The sequence below is a fragment of the Castor canadensis genome, chromosome 12, assembly GCF_047511655.1.
Source record: "Castor canadensis chromosome 12, mCasCan1.hap1v2, whole genome shotgun sequence".
NCBI lineage: Eukaryota > Metazoa > Chordata > Mammalia > Rodentia > Castoridae > Castor > Castor canadensis.
The window spans coordinates 38501691-38520783 of NC_133397.1; the positions used below are offsets into that span (position 1 = coordinate 38501691).

The 19093-nt window shown below is 35.6% G+C and overlaps 1 protein-coding gene across 3 annotated transcripts in view; it reads left to right on the top strand.

Moving 5' to 3' along the window:
* Positions 1-19093, top strand: part of Camkmt (calmodulin-lysine N-methyltransferase) — a 421570-nt gene that overhangs the window by 379441 nt on the left and 23036 nt on the right. For all 3 annotated transcript variants that reach the window (XM_074049616.1, XM_074049617.1, XM_074049615.1), the window contains one exon: positions 17586-17660. In XM_074049616.1, coding sequence (XP_073905717.1) covers positions 17586-17660 — 75 coding nt within the window. The remainder of the gene's footprint in view (positions 1-17585; positions 17661-19093) is intronic.

The window sequence follows — 19093 nt, forward strand, 5'->3', positions numbered from 1 at the left end:
GTAGGGAGCAGTGTATGCTGCATTTCTTATTTAAATGAATAAACCAGTTCTGTTTCCTACAAAACCTCAGCAAGTCCAGAAAAGGAGAAAGGGTCTGCCATTACTTGTGCATCCTTCATTCTTAGGACAGTCTTTCTTTTTCAGGGAAGACCACCATACCTTCTGGAGAGGACTTTAGTTTTGGACATGATTTTCAACCTGGTCTTTTAGTTATCAATCAAAAGCACATTTTCTGTGTTGTCCTCATTTACATTTATGTAATGCTTAAGGTCATGTGTGACCATTTGAGTGTATTTCAGCATATGGAATCAGGGAATAATAGATTTCAGCTTCCTGCTGTGAAGAGAGATTGCATTTTTACAAGACATGATGTTGTTTACTGGGTGTTAATAATCACTAATTAATAAACATCTACACTTCTAAAATATTGCATTTTAAGGAATAAAAATGTCAAGTGTTTAACTTACAGAGTGCAATCATATTTTCTATCATCTCCTCATAAAATAATTAAGTTACATAAAGAAGCCAAATGTTTTTCAACACAGAATATATCCCAGATGTTTATTACATGGCCTTTGTTTCTGTTTTTCTGCTCTCAAAAATGCTGTTTCTAAATATATTGTTCTGACATGAGCTAGGCATACAGTCTATATTTCAGTAGTGACAGAGGCATCTCTAAGGTGAAAGGTTGCTTGTTTGGTTTTTTCCCCCTCTTTATCTTATACTAGTTGTGTTCAGTTTCTTCTCTTTTAGCTACTGCAAGCACTTTGTCCAAAGTCTACTAAGGCACTTGGTGGAAAACAGGTGGATGAGTCCGTCCTTGAAATGCCTTGATCTTATATTAAGGAGCTACTTGACCACTTAACCTTCAAGCAGCTAAGGGAAAGTGCCAGCCAGCGATGTAATAATCAGCGTTCCCCTTCTATCCACTGTTTCCCACCCAGAATCAGTACAATGCAATGAGAGTATTAGTTCCATGAGAGAAGAAATAAAATGAACCATTCACAAAAGAGCTAAGATATAGTTCAATATTCTTTTTTAGTGCCTCAATGCATATGCAGAATTTCTCCTCCAAATTGGAGGTGTGGAATAACAGTAGCGACAGATAACTAGGAGGTATTTACCATAGCTACAAAGCCCACACGTGAGCCAAATATTTCTGCTATTAAAAAGCACTTCAAAGCTTGACATGAAGTTTGTAACAGCTGAATGTCTCTTGTGACTTCATTTGCAAAGAAGATGTAAAAGCTGAAAGGAAAGTCGTGATATGAGAACTGTGAGCCTAAGAAATGGTTTTTTTAGAAAGGAATGAGAAGCTGCCCAGAAATTTGAATGGCACCCCACGCTCCAGTTCACCTACTCAAACAGTATCCTCAGTAACTGCTTTGCTTTGTTTGGATAACTGTCCACCAAAAGTCCATATGCTAAAGTCTTGGTTCCTAGCTTGTGGTACTATTCGAGGTAGTAAACCCTTTAAGAGGTGGGACCTAGTTGAAAGAAGTTAGATCATGGGGGGTATGTCTGTGAAAGAAATATTGGTACCCTGGGCCCTTCATGTCTTTCTCTTTTCTTCCTTCCCACTATGAGGTGAGCATTTTCCTTTGCCATGCATTTCCTCCATAATAAACTGTCTTGTCACAGACCCAAAAGCAATAGGCCAACTGACCATGAACTGAAACCTCCAAAATTGTGACCCAAAATAAGCCTTTCTTTGTTAGAAGCCAATTTTGAACTTATAAGGCACCACAGGTATTTTATCATGGTAATGAAAAGCTGACTTAACAGAGTAACTATCAACACTTCTGCCACTGACCTCTTCCTACCTCTTACACAGGGGTAGGAAGACCCAGGTTGTATGGGTCCTGAAACTTATTTTGAGGCTCCTCTTTAGAAGGATGGGCTCTATTACACATACTTTGGTGAATTCTACAGCCACATGCAACCATGTGTACACATTAGAAGGGTTCTTGGAAGGGGCCTTTTTGCAAGTAAGGGGTTCTGACACTCAAGCTTCATTAGCCTCACAGTAAGTCCATCCTGATGTTACAAATACCATCATCCTTGCCCAAAGTAACTCTCTTCCCTTGCATCCCCCAAACAAACTTTCTTACATCAATTTTAATCCCAATCTGATTGTGCTAAATATGAAAGATATGTTTGTAAAAGCCTGGCCAGATCTAGTATCCACATATACCAAGCATTCTGCACATTACATCTCGAAGATCTTAATACAACCATTGGGTGACTTAGTTGTTTATCCATCCATGCAGCCATCAATTCATTTAACAAATATGTCCAAGGTACTCTGCCTTTGAGAACCTAAATATGGAGCCACTGAGAGTAGTTCATGAACAAAGGAAACTATACTACTAAATATAGCTGAAGAATAATGAAAGAGCAAGGATATTTACAGCATCTCAATTGTTGGGTTTATCTGAAGCTGTCTTCAAAATTATGACTGTCTAACAAAGAGCCATTCAGAGTTTTTGACGTCTACATGTTTCTAGATCTTCCAGAATTAGTGAATAACGTCATTTTCTAGTTAATATTAGTTAAAAGTTACAATTTTTTTGAAAAAATCTATTAAATTTACCCTGCTGTGATGTTAAATGTGAGTTTCCCTTGAGTTTATTTTTTTATAAAGTTGCAAGTGAATTTAAGCTTTGTGACTTTTATTACTCTTTGTTAAACCATAAATTTTATCAAGCTAGGGAACTTATTTTAAGGCTTTTACTTTTATGTAGTACTCCAGGATTGGCTATTGTCCCACCTCCCTATTGCTATTTAAGATTCATGTCTTCTCTTAGTCTCAGTTTCTTTTAGAGGTTAAATTGGGGGTGTGGAAAATGATTTTTAAAATATGTATCCCAACCTAGTGGGATCCAATTACTGCTTTTTCCAGGCCTTCTGAAGTCTGCTTTCACTTTCCTCATTTCCCTCTGTTGGGTGGTTCACTGTTCCCTAACCTTCACCTTCTTCTGTCACCCAAGCCTCTGGGGTTGGTCAGTTTTCCATCACTATAACAAAGTACCTGAGATATTTAACTTATAAAGAAAAAGGCTTTATTTTGGCTCATTTTTTTGGAGGTTCCAATCCAAGATTAAAGGGAGATACGTTGCTTTGGGCCTCTTCTGGGTGTGCCCAGATGGCAATGGCAGAGAGCATGTAGCAGAGCAAACTACCAACCTCTGGCAGGAAGTGAATAAGGGAAGACCCTGGGATCCCACAATCCTCTGTAAGGACATGGCTCCAGTGACCTCAGGACCTCCCACTATGCCCACCTCTTAAAGGTTCCACCACCTCCTAAATAGTACCATGTTGTCAATCAAGCCTTTAACACAAAGGCTTTTGGCGGATACTTACCCAAACCATACTACTTCCTTACTCTCCTCCCAACACATCTGGTCTTCCCATCTATTGTCTTTGTCAATCTTATCCTCTCCTCTTCATCTAAACTCTTCCTTCTAGGATGACTCAGTTCCCACTTACCCCATGCCTTCCTGAACTATTTAAACTTAACATAATCTTTTCATTTCATTTGGTCTTAGAATAGTACCACCACTTAACAAGGCATATTTTCTTATTGTCCAAAGTGTGTTGGCTTTGTTTCTGTGTTTATTGGTTCATTCACTTGCTAACAAATATTTTGATCACTTTCTGTTTTTCCAAGTACTGTTCTAGGTGCTGGAGATGTAGTGGTGAACAAGACTGAGAAAGTCCAGGCCTTCTTGGAGTTGACATCCCAGGGAGGGAGGGAGAGAATTTCTTGAAGACAAGGATTCTGCTTAATATGTTTTTGTATTCCCTGAAGCAATTAGTACTCTTAATCCTTGGTATGTTAAAGTTTTCAGGATTTGTATTTGGAGCACATTTTGAAAGACACGAATCCGTAAGGCTGAGAGAACCAAACAATTTTTACTGGAAAGAAATCCAGCTCTAGAGAGTCAGACATCAGTTTCTACATCAGATAATGACTTTCATTTCAGGACTGGCTTTTCAGGCATGTGCATGCAGTGTCTGTAGACAAACTGACAGTGTGAGTAGGCATTTATCTGCTCTTTGTCAGGTTGAAGAGGAAGGTTAGTAGAAGGTAACTGAGATAAGGAAGCTGAGGGCTCTTTAAGAAATATTCTGATAAAATATACCTGTTAGTGACTTTTACTAGAATTATGGTAACAGAATCTCAAGAACTGTGGAGAATTCTAGAGATACCATGGCCCTGTTTCCTTCTGTTGCTATCTGGGATATCAGAAAATGAAATTACTATGTGTACTTCCTATTACTAACATAATATTGTGGATTTGCTTGACAAGTTTATAGAACTATGTACTTACTTCCTATTTAGGGTTTTGCAGTGAAGAAAACAACTCCCACAGGAATGTTATCTAACAGCACATATTTTGATACAATTCTCCTTTTTAGCATTAAAATTAGCTAGATTGTAAATTTTGGGGAGAGTATTTTAGGGGCTCTCTTAAACTGTAGTAAATTAAAAATTAAGCCTTTTCTTTAGGATAACACTATACTGATTCTTTGGACTTTCTGATCTCTACTGTTTACCATGGTCAAAATCTCACTACCAAAATTGGGCCCTGTTGTATATTAATAACCAGATGTGCACATCAGATAACTGCATTTTCTATGGAAATGTCTTCTGGTTTTAAGAGACAAATCTTAGCTGGGCACCAGTGGCTCATGCCTGTAATCCTAGCTACTCAGGAGGCAGAGATCAGGAGGATCAAGGCTCAAGGCCAGCTAGGGCAAATAGTTCACAAGACCCCATCTTGAAAATACCCAACACCAAAAAAGGGCTGGCAGAGTGGCTTAAATGGTAGAGTGCCTGCCTAGTGAGCTTGAAACCCTGAGTTCAAATCCCAATACTGTCAAAAAAAGAAGAGAGACAAATAATTCCTCAGTTCTAGAACTTTGTGTCATAGAAGTTACTTATCAATGAAAATGTATTTATTTTCAAAGGATTTCATTTAAAAATAATAGAAGGGACCTTAAAAACATTTTTACAGAATGGCCACATCATAATCCACTGTGAAACAATGATTTATTGTTACCTTAAGAATATTTTCAATATTTTGCTATTGCATACCTCACTATAATAAAACCTGTCTGTGCCTATATTACATGCATGCAAGGACACAGTTTCAGAAGTGGATTTTGTTTATCTGTATAGTCCTACCAAGCTGTGTGATTTACTACAACTTTCTAATATATTTTCATATCTGTTAAGACTACTTCCTTGATATTATTCTTTCTTTTCAGAATTTTCTAAGATAAATGTTAGCATTTTTATTTTGATTGAAATAAATTTATAAATTACTAAACCTCAAATTTTTTAAAATTCTGAGTCTTCCTGTTCAAGGGGTGTTTTTTTTTTTTTAAGTTTTTTAGGTGTTTTGCTAATATTTTTATTTTTCTTACCTAGCTTATTTTTGGAAACTTTTTTGTTGGGCCTATAGATATAGAATCTTTTCTTCTGTTATGTTTTTAACTAGTTGTATTTATTTGTACATCTATGAAAAAAAGTTAGAGTTTTGTGTGGTAAGTGTTTAGTTGCCTCAGTGAGTACTTGTTATTTCTTTTTTGTTTTTAAAACGGTCTCACTATATAGCTCAGGCTCACCTCAAACTCACTATAAAGCCCAGGCTGGCCTTTTTGCTTTTAGTTATTTTTCAGGTAGGGTCTCACATTTTTGCCTGGAGCCAGGCTTAGACCCCGTCCTCCTACCTATGGCATCTCATGTAGCTGGAACCACAGTTGCATGCCACACACCCAGCTTGTTTTTACCTAGGCTAGTATAGAACCATGATCCTCCTGATTTCTACCTCCTGAGTAGTTGGGATTTCAGACAAGAGCTTCTGTGCCTAACCTCAGTTCTAGATTTAGATGATGTCCTTTTTCCTAAGTGTCTACAACACTTTATTATAGAGGCTTCTACTATCTGGCAATTTAAATCTCTAAAAGATCAGGGAAAATGGAGGGACAAATGGCAAATAGGGAGGCATTAGAGAGAATAGCAATTCACTATTTATGTGAACACCATAAATGACTTCAATGGGCTCCTTTAAAAGTAAGTTGTGGTGACATAGCCTTGGAAAAGTGAGATGAAAGGAAGTGTGGGAAAGGCTTCTGGAATCCTCTGTAAAAAAGAGTGCCGGTAACATCTGCACAAAGAAAATTGTTGCTTCCTTCCTGCTGGGAAGAGAGCTCATTTTTCAACTCCAGGTTCATTACACTTAGCAGGCAGGATCAAGAATTATATCAGTACATGACTTTTGAAAATATACAAAGAACTGCTTTCACCAGCAATGTCAAGCCATGACTCACTCACCTGCAAGCAAAGGTTTGCAACTATAAAGGCAAATGAAGAAATATTAACCGTGGGGATATGAGAAAGGGACTATTTTAACCTCTCTAGGGAAATTTCTCTGTATTCACCACAATACAAGACAAATTAGGTTGAACCTGTTTGATGTTAAGTTTTATTACAAACTAGAAAGACTTATTGTTTGTCAAAATTCTTTTAGTGTGAGTTTTGCATCACAAGATAGGAATCTTTACCAAAAATGTACTTTTGTGTTTCAGGTTGAAACCCAAACTTAAAGGCAGAATAAAAAGACATGATGCACTAGTGCAAGAATCAAGGAAGGGAAACTAATATTTATTTAGCACCTATAACATACTTTCATAATGTAATGCTTTCATATACATTAATACTCTATCTCATTCAATGTTTTACATTTTTAAATTTTTCTTCCTGTGCTAGGGAACCAACCCAAGGCCCCGAGCACGCTAGGCAAGTACTCTATCTCTGAGCTAAATCCCTGCCCATCTTTCAATGCTTTGAAAAGATGCTGTAAATCTTTCCTGCAATGCAGCTACTCTGAATCCGTTTACAGATAGGGCAGTGATGCTCAGAGCATCTGGCTGGCCTCATTGGCTTATTTGTAAGTGGTGGGGCTGGTAGTCGACCTCAGAGCTATCTAGCTACAAAGCCCATGCATTCTTCCTGCTATAGTATACCTGCAAGGCTTGTTGGGCTTCAGAATGCCTATAGCTGTTAAGATGTTTTAAAGCATAGGAGTTTAATAAAAATGATTGGTTTTACAATTATTTCTTTCTGTAAAAATGTACTTTACTTAGTACCAAGATTCTTACAGAAACAAGATTTTGATGTGATGAAATAGAATGGAGACAACATAAATTTTACTTTGGTGTCAATATAATTACAACTAACGCATTGACATGATTTGGATGTTTGGTAGAACCATCCTTTACGTATGCGTGCTGTGTCTTAGATTGTAAAACTTACATTGGTCAGGGGCCTAGTTATCCCTATGCAGAAAGCCTTGGTTTTTTTTTAACTGTTCTTTTTTCCCACATTTTTATTAGCACATATTCATTGTACAATGTTGCATGTGGTTCATTGTAATATTTCCATATATTTATATAATATCCTTGGTGAACTTTTGGGTTGTTGCTGCTTTGGGCTATTACAAATAAAGCTGTTCTGAACATTTATGTACAAGGGTGGATATATTCATATATGCTTTCTCTTGTGTAAATACCTTCAAGGGAAACAGATAAATCATATAGTGGCGTTTATTTAACTTTTTAAGGAATATGCAAAACTGTTTTCAAAAGTGGTTGGTCTCATCAGTAGTGTGTAGGATTCCGTTTCCTCCATATCCTTTCCAGTTCTCGGTGTGATTGATCTTTTAAAATCCAGCCATTCTAACAAGTGCACAGTGGACTTTTACTGGTGTTTTGATTTGAATTTCCCTATGACTAATAATGTTGAATGTATTTTCACGTTCTTATCTGCTATACAGATATCTCTGGTGAAGGGTCTGTTCAAATGCTTTGCCCATTTTTTAGAAAGTGGATTGCTTGTTTTCTTATTATTGACATACTCTGAGAGCTCTTTATATGTTCTAGATACAAGTTTTATCGGAGATGTGATTTGCAACTGTTTTTCTCAGTCTGTGGCTTATCTTTTCATTCTCTCAGTGTCTTTCAAAGTACAGAAGTGTTTAACTTTAATGAAGACCAATTTACCCATTTGTTCTTTTGTGGACCATGTATTTTGTGTGTCTAAGAAATCTTTGTTTAACACAAGACAGTTTTCTACTATATTTTCAACTATAAGTTTTATAATTTTAGGTTTTATATTTGTCTCTGATCCATTTTGAGTTAATTTTTGCATATAGAACAAGATATGAATTGAAGTTAATTTTTAAAATATGATTAGCCAATTGTTAAAATACCATTGTTTTCTTTGCCTACTTGCATTGCCTCCATTTATTTAGGACTTACTTAATTTCTCTCATCTTTTTTCATAATTATCTCTGTTTTATATGTTTATGCTATAATAAAATTATGTTATTGTAAATGGAATAGAATTGGAAATTAAAATTTCTAGTTATTTGTTGCTTGTATAAATAAATACAATTAATTCTTGTCTCCAAGGCTGCTAACTCACTCTAGTTTTAGTAACTTTTCTGCACATTCAATTGCATATTCCATACAGATTGTTGTGTTGCTTGCTAAGAAATATAGTTTTACTTCTTCCTTACTTAATATAAATGCCTCTTTATTCATGCCTTACTGGACTGGCTACAATCTCCAGTGCACTATTGAATAATGAGAAGAAACATCCCTTTCTTATTCTTGATGTTAAGGAGAAAGCACCCAGTCTTTTACTATTGAGTGTGATGTTAACTGTAGATTTTCATAGATAACCTTTTTCAGGTTGAAGAAGTTTCTTTTGTTGTTGTTGTTTGGTTCTTTTTTAGTGATACTGTCATTGGAACTTGGGGCTTTGTACTTACTGCACCTCCAACCCTGAGAATTTTTTAAATCAGAAATAGATGTTAGACATTGTTGAATGCATTTTCTTCCCTATTTGAAGTTATCTGTTTTTTCTTCTTTAGTTTGTTAATATTGTGGATTATATTGACCAATTTTTAAATGTTAAACCAACTTTCTTATATTCCTAGGATAAACCCCACTTTATGTTATGGACAAACACATATGTCATATAGATAGATAGATAGATACTCACCTTAATATCTGTAGAGTTTGTAGAAATGCCACCTCTCTCATTCAGGACATTGGTGATTTATGTCTTCTCTGTTTTTTTTTCCTGGTCAGTCTAACTAGAATTTTATTGATCTTAAAGAACCATGGTTTGGTTTCACTGATTTTTCTCTATTATTGCTTTCTATTTCTGCTCTGAGCTTTATTATTTCCTTTCTTCTGATTATGTTGGGTTTAATTTAGTCTTCTATTTCTTGTTTATTTAACTAGAGACTGAGTTCATTGATTTGAGACCTTTCTTTTCTAATACAGGAAGTTAGTGCTATTTTTCCTTCTAAATACTTTGTGGCCATCCCATGAATTTTGATATGTTGTATTTTTATTTTCCTTCAATCTAAAATACTTTCCAATTCTGTCTTGACTTCCTCTTTGGACCCTGGATTATTTAGAAATATTTATTTTTCAAATATTTGAAGATTTTATAAAGAATGTTGTTTTCTAGTTTGTTATTTTAATTTCTGACTTAATTCCCTTTTGGTGAAGGAATGAAAGTTTTTTGAGACTTATATTGTGACCAAGAATAGGTATAGCTTGGTATCTTAACTAATGTGATTTTTATTTACACATATCTTTCTCAAAAATTCATGTAGGAAATTAAAGAGCGCCTAAGTGAAAAAAAATAATAACCTATTTGAAACAGTATGTATATTTCTGCCCTTGTTGAGTAGTCTATAATATCAATTAAGTCAAGCTGATTGATAGTGTTGTTAAAGTTAAAGCTTTGTGGGTTTTTTTTCCTGTCCAATTGATCAATCAATTGCTAAGAGTATTGAAATCTTTTACTATAATTATGATTTTTGTCTATATTTCCATGTAGTTCTATCCATTTCAGCTTCATGTATTCACAGCTCTGTTATTCAGTGCCTAAACATTTAGAATTGCTATGTCTGCTTCTTGAATTGACCTTTTAATGTTATAGAGTAATTTTCTTTATCCCTAGTAACATTTTTTGCTTTGAACTCTACTATATCTAATGTTAATACAGCCACTCCAGCTGTATTAACAATTAAGGATTGTTTTGATATATCTTTTTCATCTCTTTACTTTTCACCCATTTGTTTTAAGCCACATATACATGGTCCTAGATTTTTTTTTTAATTCAGTTTGACATTCTCTACCCTTTGGAGTGTGTTTAGGTCATTTTCATTTAGTACAATTACCTATATTGCTAGATTAGAATTTGTCATTTTCTATTTGTTTTGTATGTTATATCTATTTTTTTGTTCTTTTCCTGTTTTTCTTTTTTTCTTTTTTTGCCTTCTGTTGGATCAAATGAGTTTATTATTCTATTTTTCCACCTTTGTTCTTTATTAACTATAACTTTTTGTTTTGTTATTTTAGTAGTTGCTTTAGGTTTTATAATATACATCTTAAACTTATCACAATCCATCCTCAAATGATATACATACACCATTTGTGGTGGTGCATACCTATCATCCCAGCACAGCAGAGGCAAAGGAAGATCATGAGTTCAAGTCTAGGCTGGGCTATATAGAAAGGCCCTGTCTCCCAAAATAAAACAAAACAAACAAACATGGTAGTATATTGTCATTTTTCTCATCCATCTTTATGCTATCATTGTCTTATATTTTATTTGCATTTGTTATAAACCTCATAATACTTGTCTGTTTAATCAGTCAGTTATATTTTGAAGAGGTTTAAATAAGAAAAGCTCTTACATATATAGTTATTATTCCTGATTCTCATCATCCTTTTGTATAGATATGTATTTCCATTCTATATCATTTTTCTTCTGTCTAAAGGACTTCCTTTAACATTTCTTGTACTGCAGGTAGTCTGGGCATTAATTCTTTTAGCTATTTTTTGTATATCCAAAAACATCTGTTTCATCTTTCTTTGAAATATATTTTCATTGGGTGTACATTTCCAGGTAGACAGGTTGTGGTTTTTATTCCTTTCACTTCACTGTCCTCTGACTTGCATATTCATCACAAGAAATGTGCCATCATCCTTTATCTGTGTTCTTAACGCATCTTTGTCCTCTGGGAGTTTTTTGAAATTTCTCTTTGGTACTGCTTTTGGTCAATTTGATTATTAAGTGCTTTATACTTCATTTTTCTGTGCTCAAAATTTCTCAATCTGTGGGTTAATAGTTTTCACTAAATTGGGAAAGTTTTCAGCTATTCTTTCTTCTAATTTTTTTCTGTCTTCCCCCCTCACTTGACTTTGGGAGGATTCCAATCACACATAGTTTAGATTATTTAAATTTGCCCAACAGCTTACTTAATAATCCTCTTTTTGTTGACTTTTGTTCATTTTTCTTATATATTTCACTTTAGTTTCTATTGCCATTTTCAAATTCTCTAATCTTTTCTTCTGTAAATTCTAATCTGCTGTTAATCTAATCCAGTATATTTTTTCTCCTAGACATTGTACTTTTCATCTCCCAATTTTCTATTTAGGACTTTAAAATATACCTTCCATGTGTCCACTTGACTTTTGTAATTTATTAAGTACTGCTGTGATAAATATTTTAATGCCCTTGTTTGCTAATTCTGATATCTATGTCAGTTTTAGATTGATTTCAATTATTTGACTTGTCTGCTCATTCTGGGTTTTATTATTTCAATTCTGGCATTCTTTTATTTTATAGTAGGTATTTTGAATTTTACCTTGTTGGAACCTAAAGGCTTATATTCCTGTAAATTTTTTTACTTTTATTCTGGAGTATAATTAAGTTACTTTGAAATAGTTTGATACTTTTGGATCTTGCTTTTAAGATTTTTTTTTAGGCAGAACCAGAGCAGCATTTTAGAGCTAATTTATTTCCCACTACTGAGTCAGGACCTTTCTGAGGATTCTACTGATGCATATGAATTATGAATTTTTCTAGGCTGGCTGTGAAAACAGGGCCATATGTGAGCTGTTCCAGTCCCCTTCAACCTGTCATATGATTCATTTCTCAGCCTCAAGTGGTTTCCTCACATACATGCATGAATCGCTACTCTGTAGAATATTCTAGAGGGACCATCCATCGATCTGAATTCTCTGTGTATGCTGTGATCTCCTGTCCATTGCTCTGTCCTGGGAACTTTAACTGTGTTGGTTTCTTAAGACTCATAGTTTCATCTCCTTGACTTAGAGAGTCTACCTATTTCTACCTCAGTTCCTCACCATCTGCTCAGGCCTCAAAGCAATAAACTGTTGTAATTGTAGGAGTCACTTCACTGTTTATGCTCTCTCAAAGATCAGTGTCCTTTTCTGCTGATGTTCCGTGTCTTGAAAACTATTGTTTATATATTCCTTAATGGTTTTTGTTTACTTCAGGTTAAAGTGTGAATGAGGTCTTTGTTACTCTATCTTTGCTGGAAGCATTAGTATTCAGAAAGCATTTTGACCTTCATATCGGGCCAATCTATACATTCTATTTAGAGGACAACTTAATAATAGGAGCTCCTAGTCCTTGAGTGCCTCTGTGTGCTAGTCATGGTGCTAGGTGCAATCACACACAATTCATTCAGATGGTATATTTATTGAGCATCTATTATATATCATGGAGTGTTCTAGGCAATTAAAATACTCACTGCCCAAAACAGATTTTAAAAATCTCTATCCCCTTCAGGCTTATATCCTAGGGGGGAAAGAGAAAATAAACAAAAGTTAGTAAGTTAGTTATATAACACAACAAAAGTTAATAGCTGCTACAGAAAAATTAAAGAGCAAGATAGATAATTTCTAATACTGGACTAGAAGTTCTAGATTGCAGTTTTTAAGCAAGTTTGTTACTGAAGGCTGCCATAAGAGAAGGTAAGACATTTGAACAAAGACTTGCAGGAGGTTAGTATGCATGAGCCATGTGGATATCTGGAAGAGGAGTATTTAGGCAGAGTAAGTAGCCTAGTAAAGCTGCTAGGACAGAAGCATACCTGGTGTCTTCAAGAAACCATAAGGAGGCCAGTGTCACTAGGGCAAAGTGAACAAGGTGCAAATAATAGGAGATGAGGTCAGAGTTATAAGCAAGCCCAAGAGCATAGGGTCATATAAGCCATTGCAAAGTCTTGGGTTTTTACTCTGAGTAAAGAAGAGGCATCACAAGGAATTAGACAAAGCTTTTGATCTGGAATATGTTTCAAAAGGATCACTCTGACTGTTCTCTTGAGCAGAGAGCATAAGGTCACAGGTGGAAACTGAGAGACAAGTCAGGAGACTACAATAATTTATATAAGAGGTTATGATAGTTTAGATCAGGTGTGAGCAGTGGAGACAGAGATGGTTGGATTTTGATGTATTTCAAAGGTAGGACTAACTACATTTTTGGCATATTTAACATGGGATGTAAAAGAAAGAATCAGGAATATATTTAACGTTTTTGGCCTGAGCAACTGGAAAGGTAGAATTACCATTAATGAAATTAAAAAAAGATTGAATGAAGTGAATTTTGGGACAGAGATTTGAGAATTCAAATTTGGATATGTTAAGTTTAGATGTCTGTTAGATATCCAAATGGAAGTATTAAAATAGGAAGTTGGATATATGAATTTGGAGTTTATGGGCAAAGTTCAGGTTGGTAGATAAAGAAGGATGAAAGCTAAGAACTGACCTGGATTTAGCAATACAGACATCTTTGGTGAGTTTGACAAAAACATTTTGGTAGAAGGTGGGGACAAAATTAGAGTGAATTTAAGACAGAATGAGATGGAAGCAGAGTTTAAACTATTTTTTAAAGGAGTTTGGCTTCAAAGCAGGAATAGAAAAATGGACCAATAACTGGAGGGGGAGGTGATGTCAAGAGAGGATATTTCACAAGGGAGGAAATAACTGCACATTTAGAGATGATGGAAATAATCTAGAGAGGAAAGAGCTGAAATAGAGGAAATAGAAGGGAAATTGCTAGATCCATGACCTAGAATAGATGAAAGGGGATGGCTCTAGGGTGTAAGAAGGTACTGGCTGTAGGTAGGAGCTTGATAATAGGCAGGAAGGCAGAGGAACTACATGCAGATGTTGGTAGGAGCAGAAGTGTGGTGGTAGAAGTTTAGGAAAATTCTCATCTGATTGTGGCAATTTTGATAATAAAGTAGCAAGCAAGGTCATCATCTGAGAGTGGGGATGGGTTAGTGTAAAAATGTTGAAAAGAGAAGTAGGAACTTGGTGTGGTGGTATGTGCCTGTAATCCCAGCACTTTGGAGACTAAGACAGGAGGATCATGAGTTTAAGGCCAGCATAGACTATGCCACAGCACAGAGATCATGTCAAAGGAAAGAGAAAGAGAGAGAGAGGAAGAAAGAAAGGAAGAGAGGGAGGGAAAGGGAAGGGGAGTGAAGGGAAGGAAACAAAAGGAAAAAGGAATGGAAGAAGGAAGGAAGAAAGAAAGGAAAGAAGGAAAGAAAGAATGGTAAGAAAGTACAAAATAATGACATAGAAGAGTGGAAGAGAAAATGGGCAAAGGAAATGCAAGCACAACTGTCAGGCATTGTTGAATACACTCAAGGTTCATGGTCAAGAATTTAAATCAAAGCCAGTCACACTACTGTGTGCTATCTACATTCAGGTGCACATATTCATGGGCCAGGAAGAGAGCTGGATTCAGCAAAAACAAGGAAGGAAGAGAGTGACAAGGAAGTTGAGGGTGTATGTAAGACAGTAATTAAAATGGGCAAGAAAAGAAGGTAAATATTAGAGGAGAGGGACAGTGACATGTGGATAGCATCAGTGCATTGTAGATCAGTGAGACTGAGAAATGATTGCATTAGAGAACATTCTAGAAGGAATGAGCTATGAAAGATAGGAGAGGATGACCCAAGAGTGGATGAGACTTGCAGTTATTGGTACAGATAAGGTCTAGAGCAGGGCTACTCAATGGGTAAGATATGGACTGCATGTTCCTGGCTGTGAACTGCATGTTACTGTGTGTGGTGAGGTATGTTCAGAAATTGAAGGTTAATATTTAGAAATACTGCTGTAACATGCAAGTATATGATCGGTGGACTTGTATTTTGAATGCCTTTGTTGTTTTGAACCTAATTTGTCTATTAGTTTGTTCTCAAATTTCATAAAAGTATTGGTTTGCAACAAATTGGTACAAACAAACAAAATCTGGTCCTCCCCCACAGCTGAAGTACCTGTGCATGGCTGTGCATGGGAGGATCTCCAGAGAGAGGAAGGCAAGGTCAGTGGTAGAGAAGAGTTGGAAGGACCAGTTCCTTGAATAATGTAGTCGCTATCATCTCTGTCCTTCTATGATAGAAGGTAATCTGACTGCACAATTCTAGGGGGCACCATTCTCACTATATACTGTATGAACAATACAACTCCAGATACGATATGAATGGTGCTCATTGAGAATTCAAAAAGGTGGTACTTATCCCTGGTTTACAGATCAGTAAACAAATTCGGAGTTATTAAGTAATTGCAGAAATTCACACAGCTACTAAGTAGCTCAGTGTGTCTACTAGAACCTCAGTGTGTCTGTTGTGCCAAAGTTGAGTTCTGACTACACCACCTCTGTCTGTCACATGCTTATAGTTATAGGGACAGCATAACCATAAGCTTTGTGAGAACTGGGAAAGTACCTCATGGTAATGTATTGTGGTCCACATGACCTGGGCATTTCAACTTGTCACGGCTGCTGTGGTGATCCATAATCAACTGCTGCCTAGACCTGGTCTCTCCAGTTTGTCCTTGTTGAACTAGGAGGCTGAGCACCTCTGGAATCCAGTGTTTAATGTCACCACAGGTTTTCCTGTCGTTCTGCTTTAATAATTGCATATGTATTAAGAGCATCTTCTAAATAGTTGAAGCTTGAATGGTAAGATTGTGAGTAATTTTATTACTTTTCTCTGTCTCAAAACATGTGTGATGGATACATTTGTGATCTGAGATTGTCTAGTATAGATCTATATATGGGGTGGTGGGGGAGGGTTGTTGTTTGCGGCAGGGTCTCTCTATATAGCCCAGGCTGGCCTTGAAGTTGTGATCCTTCTGCCAAGCTTCCTGAGTGCTGGTATTACAGACCTGTGCCACCATGCCTGGGTACTAGACCTATATTTTAAACAATTCTTGTTCGTGTGGAAGCTTTTGAGGACTCTCTGGTCTCTGATGAGGGTGAGAGGTCCATTTTCCTGCAGAGTCTTGAGTTCCAGGAGCACCAGAAGCCTCCATATATCCGGAAAAAGTTCCTAGTTGTTTCCCACTCTCCCTAGGTGCATGAAGATTCTGAGGAGTCCAAAAACAATGTAATCATTAATCTCTTAGGGATCTCTTGGATTCTTTTGTTTCTTGGCTCTCTAGTGGGACTAGGCAAGTAGAACCACACTAGAGTTGATTGTTAAAGCTTGTTCCGGTGTCACGGACCTGTGAATGCTAAAGTAATCCACTTCCGTAAAGCCTTCCCTGGTGCTTTGAGTCTGTCTGTATGGTTTCATAGACTGCCTCTGTGAAGGTGTGACTGAGGCATAGCACACGGCCTGATACATGGTGTATAGTTGGTGCTCAGTAAGAATAAGTCAAGAGAGTGAATGACCAACTGACACTCAGCCTGTGTAAGTATATTTGTGGTGGTTTAATCTTTTCTACCTTAAGAAATTTACTGAAAAGAACTTTTGGACTAAGTCTTATTTTTATATTCAAACACATGATTTTCACCAAGGGAAGACATAGAAGAAATAAAAAAAACCTCACCAAAATAAGCAAATATAAGTGGACAAGGTAGGGTGTGATCTGCTCAGTCTAGCTCTAAAAAATCAAAATAGAAAATTGGGGCAGAATTTTACTTTTAAAAAATAGTATTGCAAATCACAGTTTAAGTGTGGTAGAGAGAAAAATCATTAAAATACCTTAATTTGGTAAAATGCTAATCATCACAGTTATCAACTGAGAGTAATATAAAGCCTTTGGTTGGCTTTTTAAGCATAACTAGAGTTTTCAAATTCATGTTATTAATTATTGTTATTAATGTGAGGCTTAACACCTGATCCTCCTTTGGAGACTGTGAATATGGAAGAATTTCAAAGTATGCTTAAAAACTGAGAACTACCAAATGGAAGTTGACTTTTCTTTTCTTCCATTTTGCTTATTTCATCAATAAGAAATACAAGCCAGGTGGGATAGATACACACTCAGTTTCACATCATTTATTTTTATACATTTGTATTCCCATCAGGATGGGGAATACTTCAATTTCAGTATATACCTCATTGATGTTAAGGGTCTAAAATCGTTTTAATAACTATGGTAAAGCTAAGCTATTTCTCTCTAGTTTGTCTACAAAACCTACAAAAACTAGCAAAAGCTTAACTATTATATTTAAATAGAGAATTCTTCCTCTTCTAGATCTGAAGACTAAATATAATACAGAATATAGTTACATCCTAGTTTTTTATTATATCTTTTGAAATAATTTGTATATACCTTTTAAATAATTTCAAGTGCCACAAAAAATAATGTTAATAGCTCAAAATCATAAGTTAAAAAAAAAACCTAAGTATAATTTTTAAAATCTTTTTCTCCTCAAGCGTTTTACGATGGGATAATGAGACAGATGTCTCTCAACTGGAAGGACATTTTGACATTGTTATGTGTGCTGACTGGTAAGTACATAAAAATCATAAAACTTCTGTTAGAAAAAAAATAGCTTTGCTGGAGTAATTGGACTGTGCTGCTTTGCTGACGGCTAAGCAAAGTCAACAAATGAAGCACAAAACCACCTTAACCTCAACAAATTAATATTCATCTCCATGTGACAGTTATAAGGTAGTCTTCTATCACACAGTAACTTCTACCACATTATTTCCCAAAGATTGATTCTGAGAAGCATTTCCATTTTCTGGAATTGCCTCTGTTTCATGCTTGATGTATCAGTAAATGGACAACTTAGGCAAATTGCAAATAATTATGGCTGGGAGAGGAATAGTCTGGAGAAAAAGGAGTTTATCAACACAAACAGCTCAATTAGCTTACTTCTTAGGAGAGATCTGACTATTGATATAAGGAAATATATCAACACTCTCCAGCAAATAAACATATCTGTGGAATATCTTTGGGGAAATAGCCTTTCTTAAAGTGTATATTTACTATCTATTATTTTCATTGCACTCATTATGATATTTAATTACACATAACACAAAAATTATAAAATTGCATTTTATTTGTATGCAAATAAAAGCATCCAAATCTTTGTCAGGTGATTGCTTTTTAAAAATAAATTTACATTAGATGTTTTGTCTTCCTTTTTAGCCCAATCTACTTGTTTGTTAATGAAAGTCTGATCCTAAGTTGCAGGGTAAATATGCATCAGACCTTAGTAATTATTTCAACTAATCTTATGTATTACTTCATGCCTTTGAGTAATAATTATTTCAGCACATGGGAAACATTGACAATTCCCCAGTATTTTCCCTGTTAAGAGTATGAGCTTATTTGTGGTTTTATCATGATAATTATCATGACACTTTAGATTTAAAAACATAACAAGTCCAGATTCCAAAGTTCTATTATATTGAAAAGCTCAATCATAAAATCCAGAGAAGACTGCTCTGAGGAGAGTTGAATAAAATTTTCAGGAATTAATTTTTAGTTATCATTATTTAAATATGATTTTCAGTGTATATCTTTCCTACCAAAGTCAATGGAATTATGTTTGCTTTTTTCTTCTGAAATATACTTCTCCATGAACAACAAATATTTTGTCCTATTTTTAACTGAAATTTTCATGGCTCTTTTAGTCTCGTTGCACCCAATTTCCAAAAACCTTCTTCCAAAAATGGGAGAAACCTAGATTTCTGACAAGTCAATGCTACATCCCTCCATTTAACCAAAAATAAGGAGCTAAAAAAACCACACCATATGATTTGTGCAAGTAATTTAGTAAATGCCTTTCCTCACCAAATATGAGAAAAGATCCTCCAGGTCTCATTGCACAGATGAAGATAATGCTGGCAGGATTAGATCAGATTAAGCATACAAGTCGGATCAGAGAGCAGCAGCGAGAGGGAAGGGAGCAGTGTCTTCTTGAAAGTTTAGA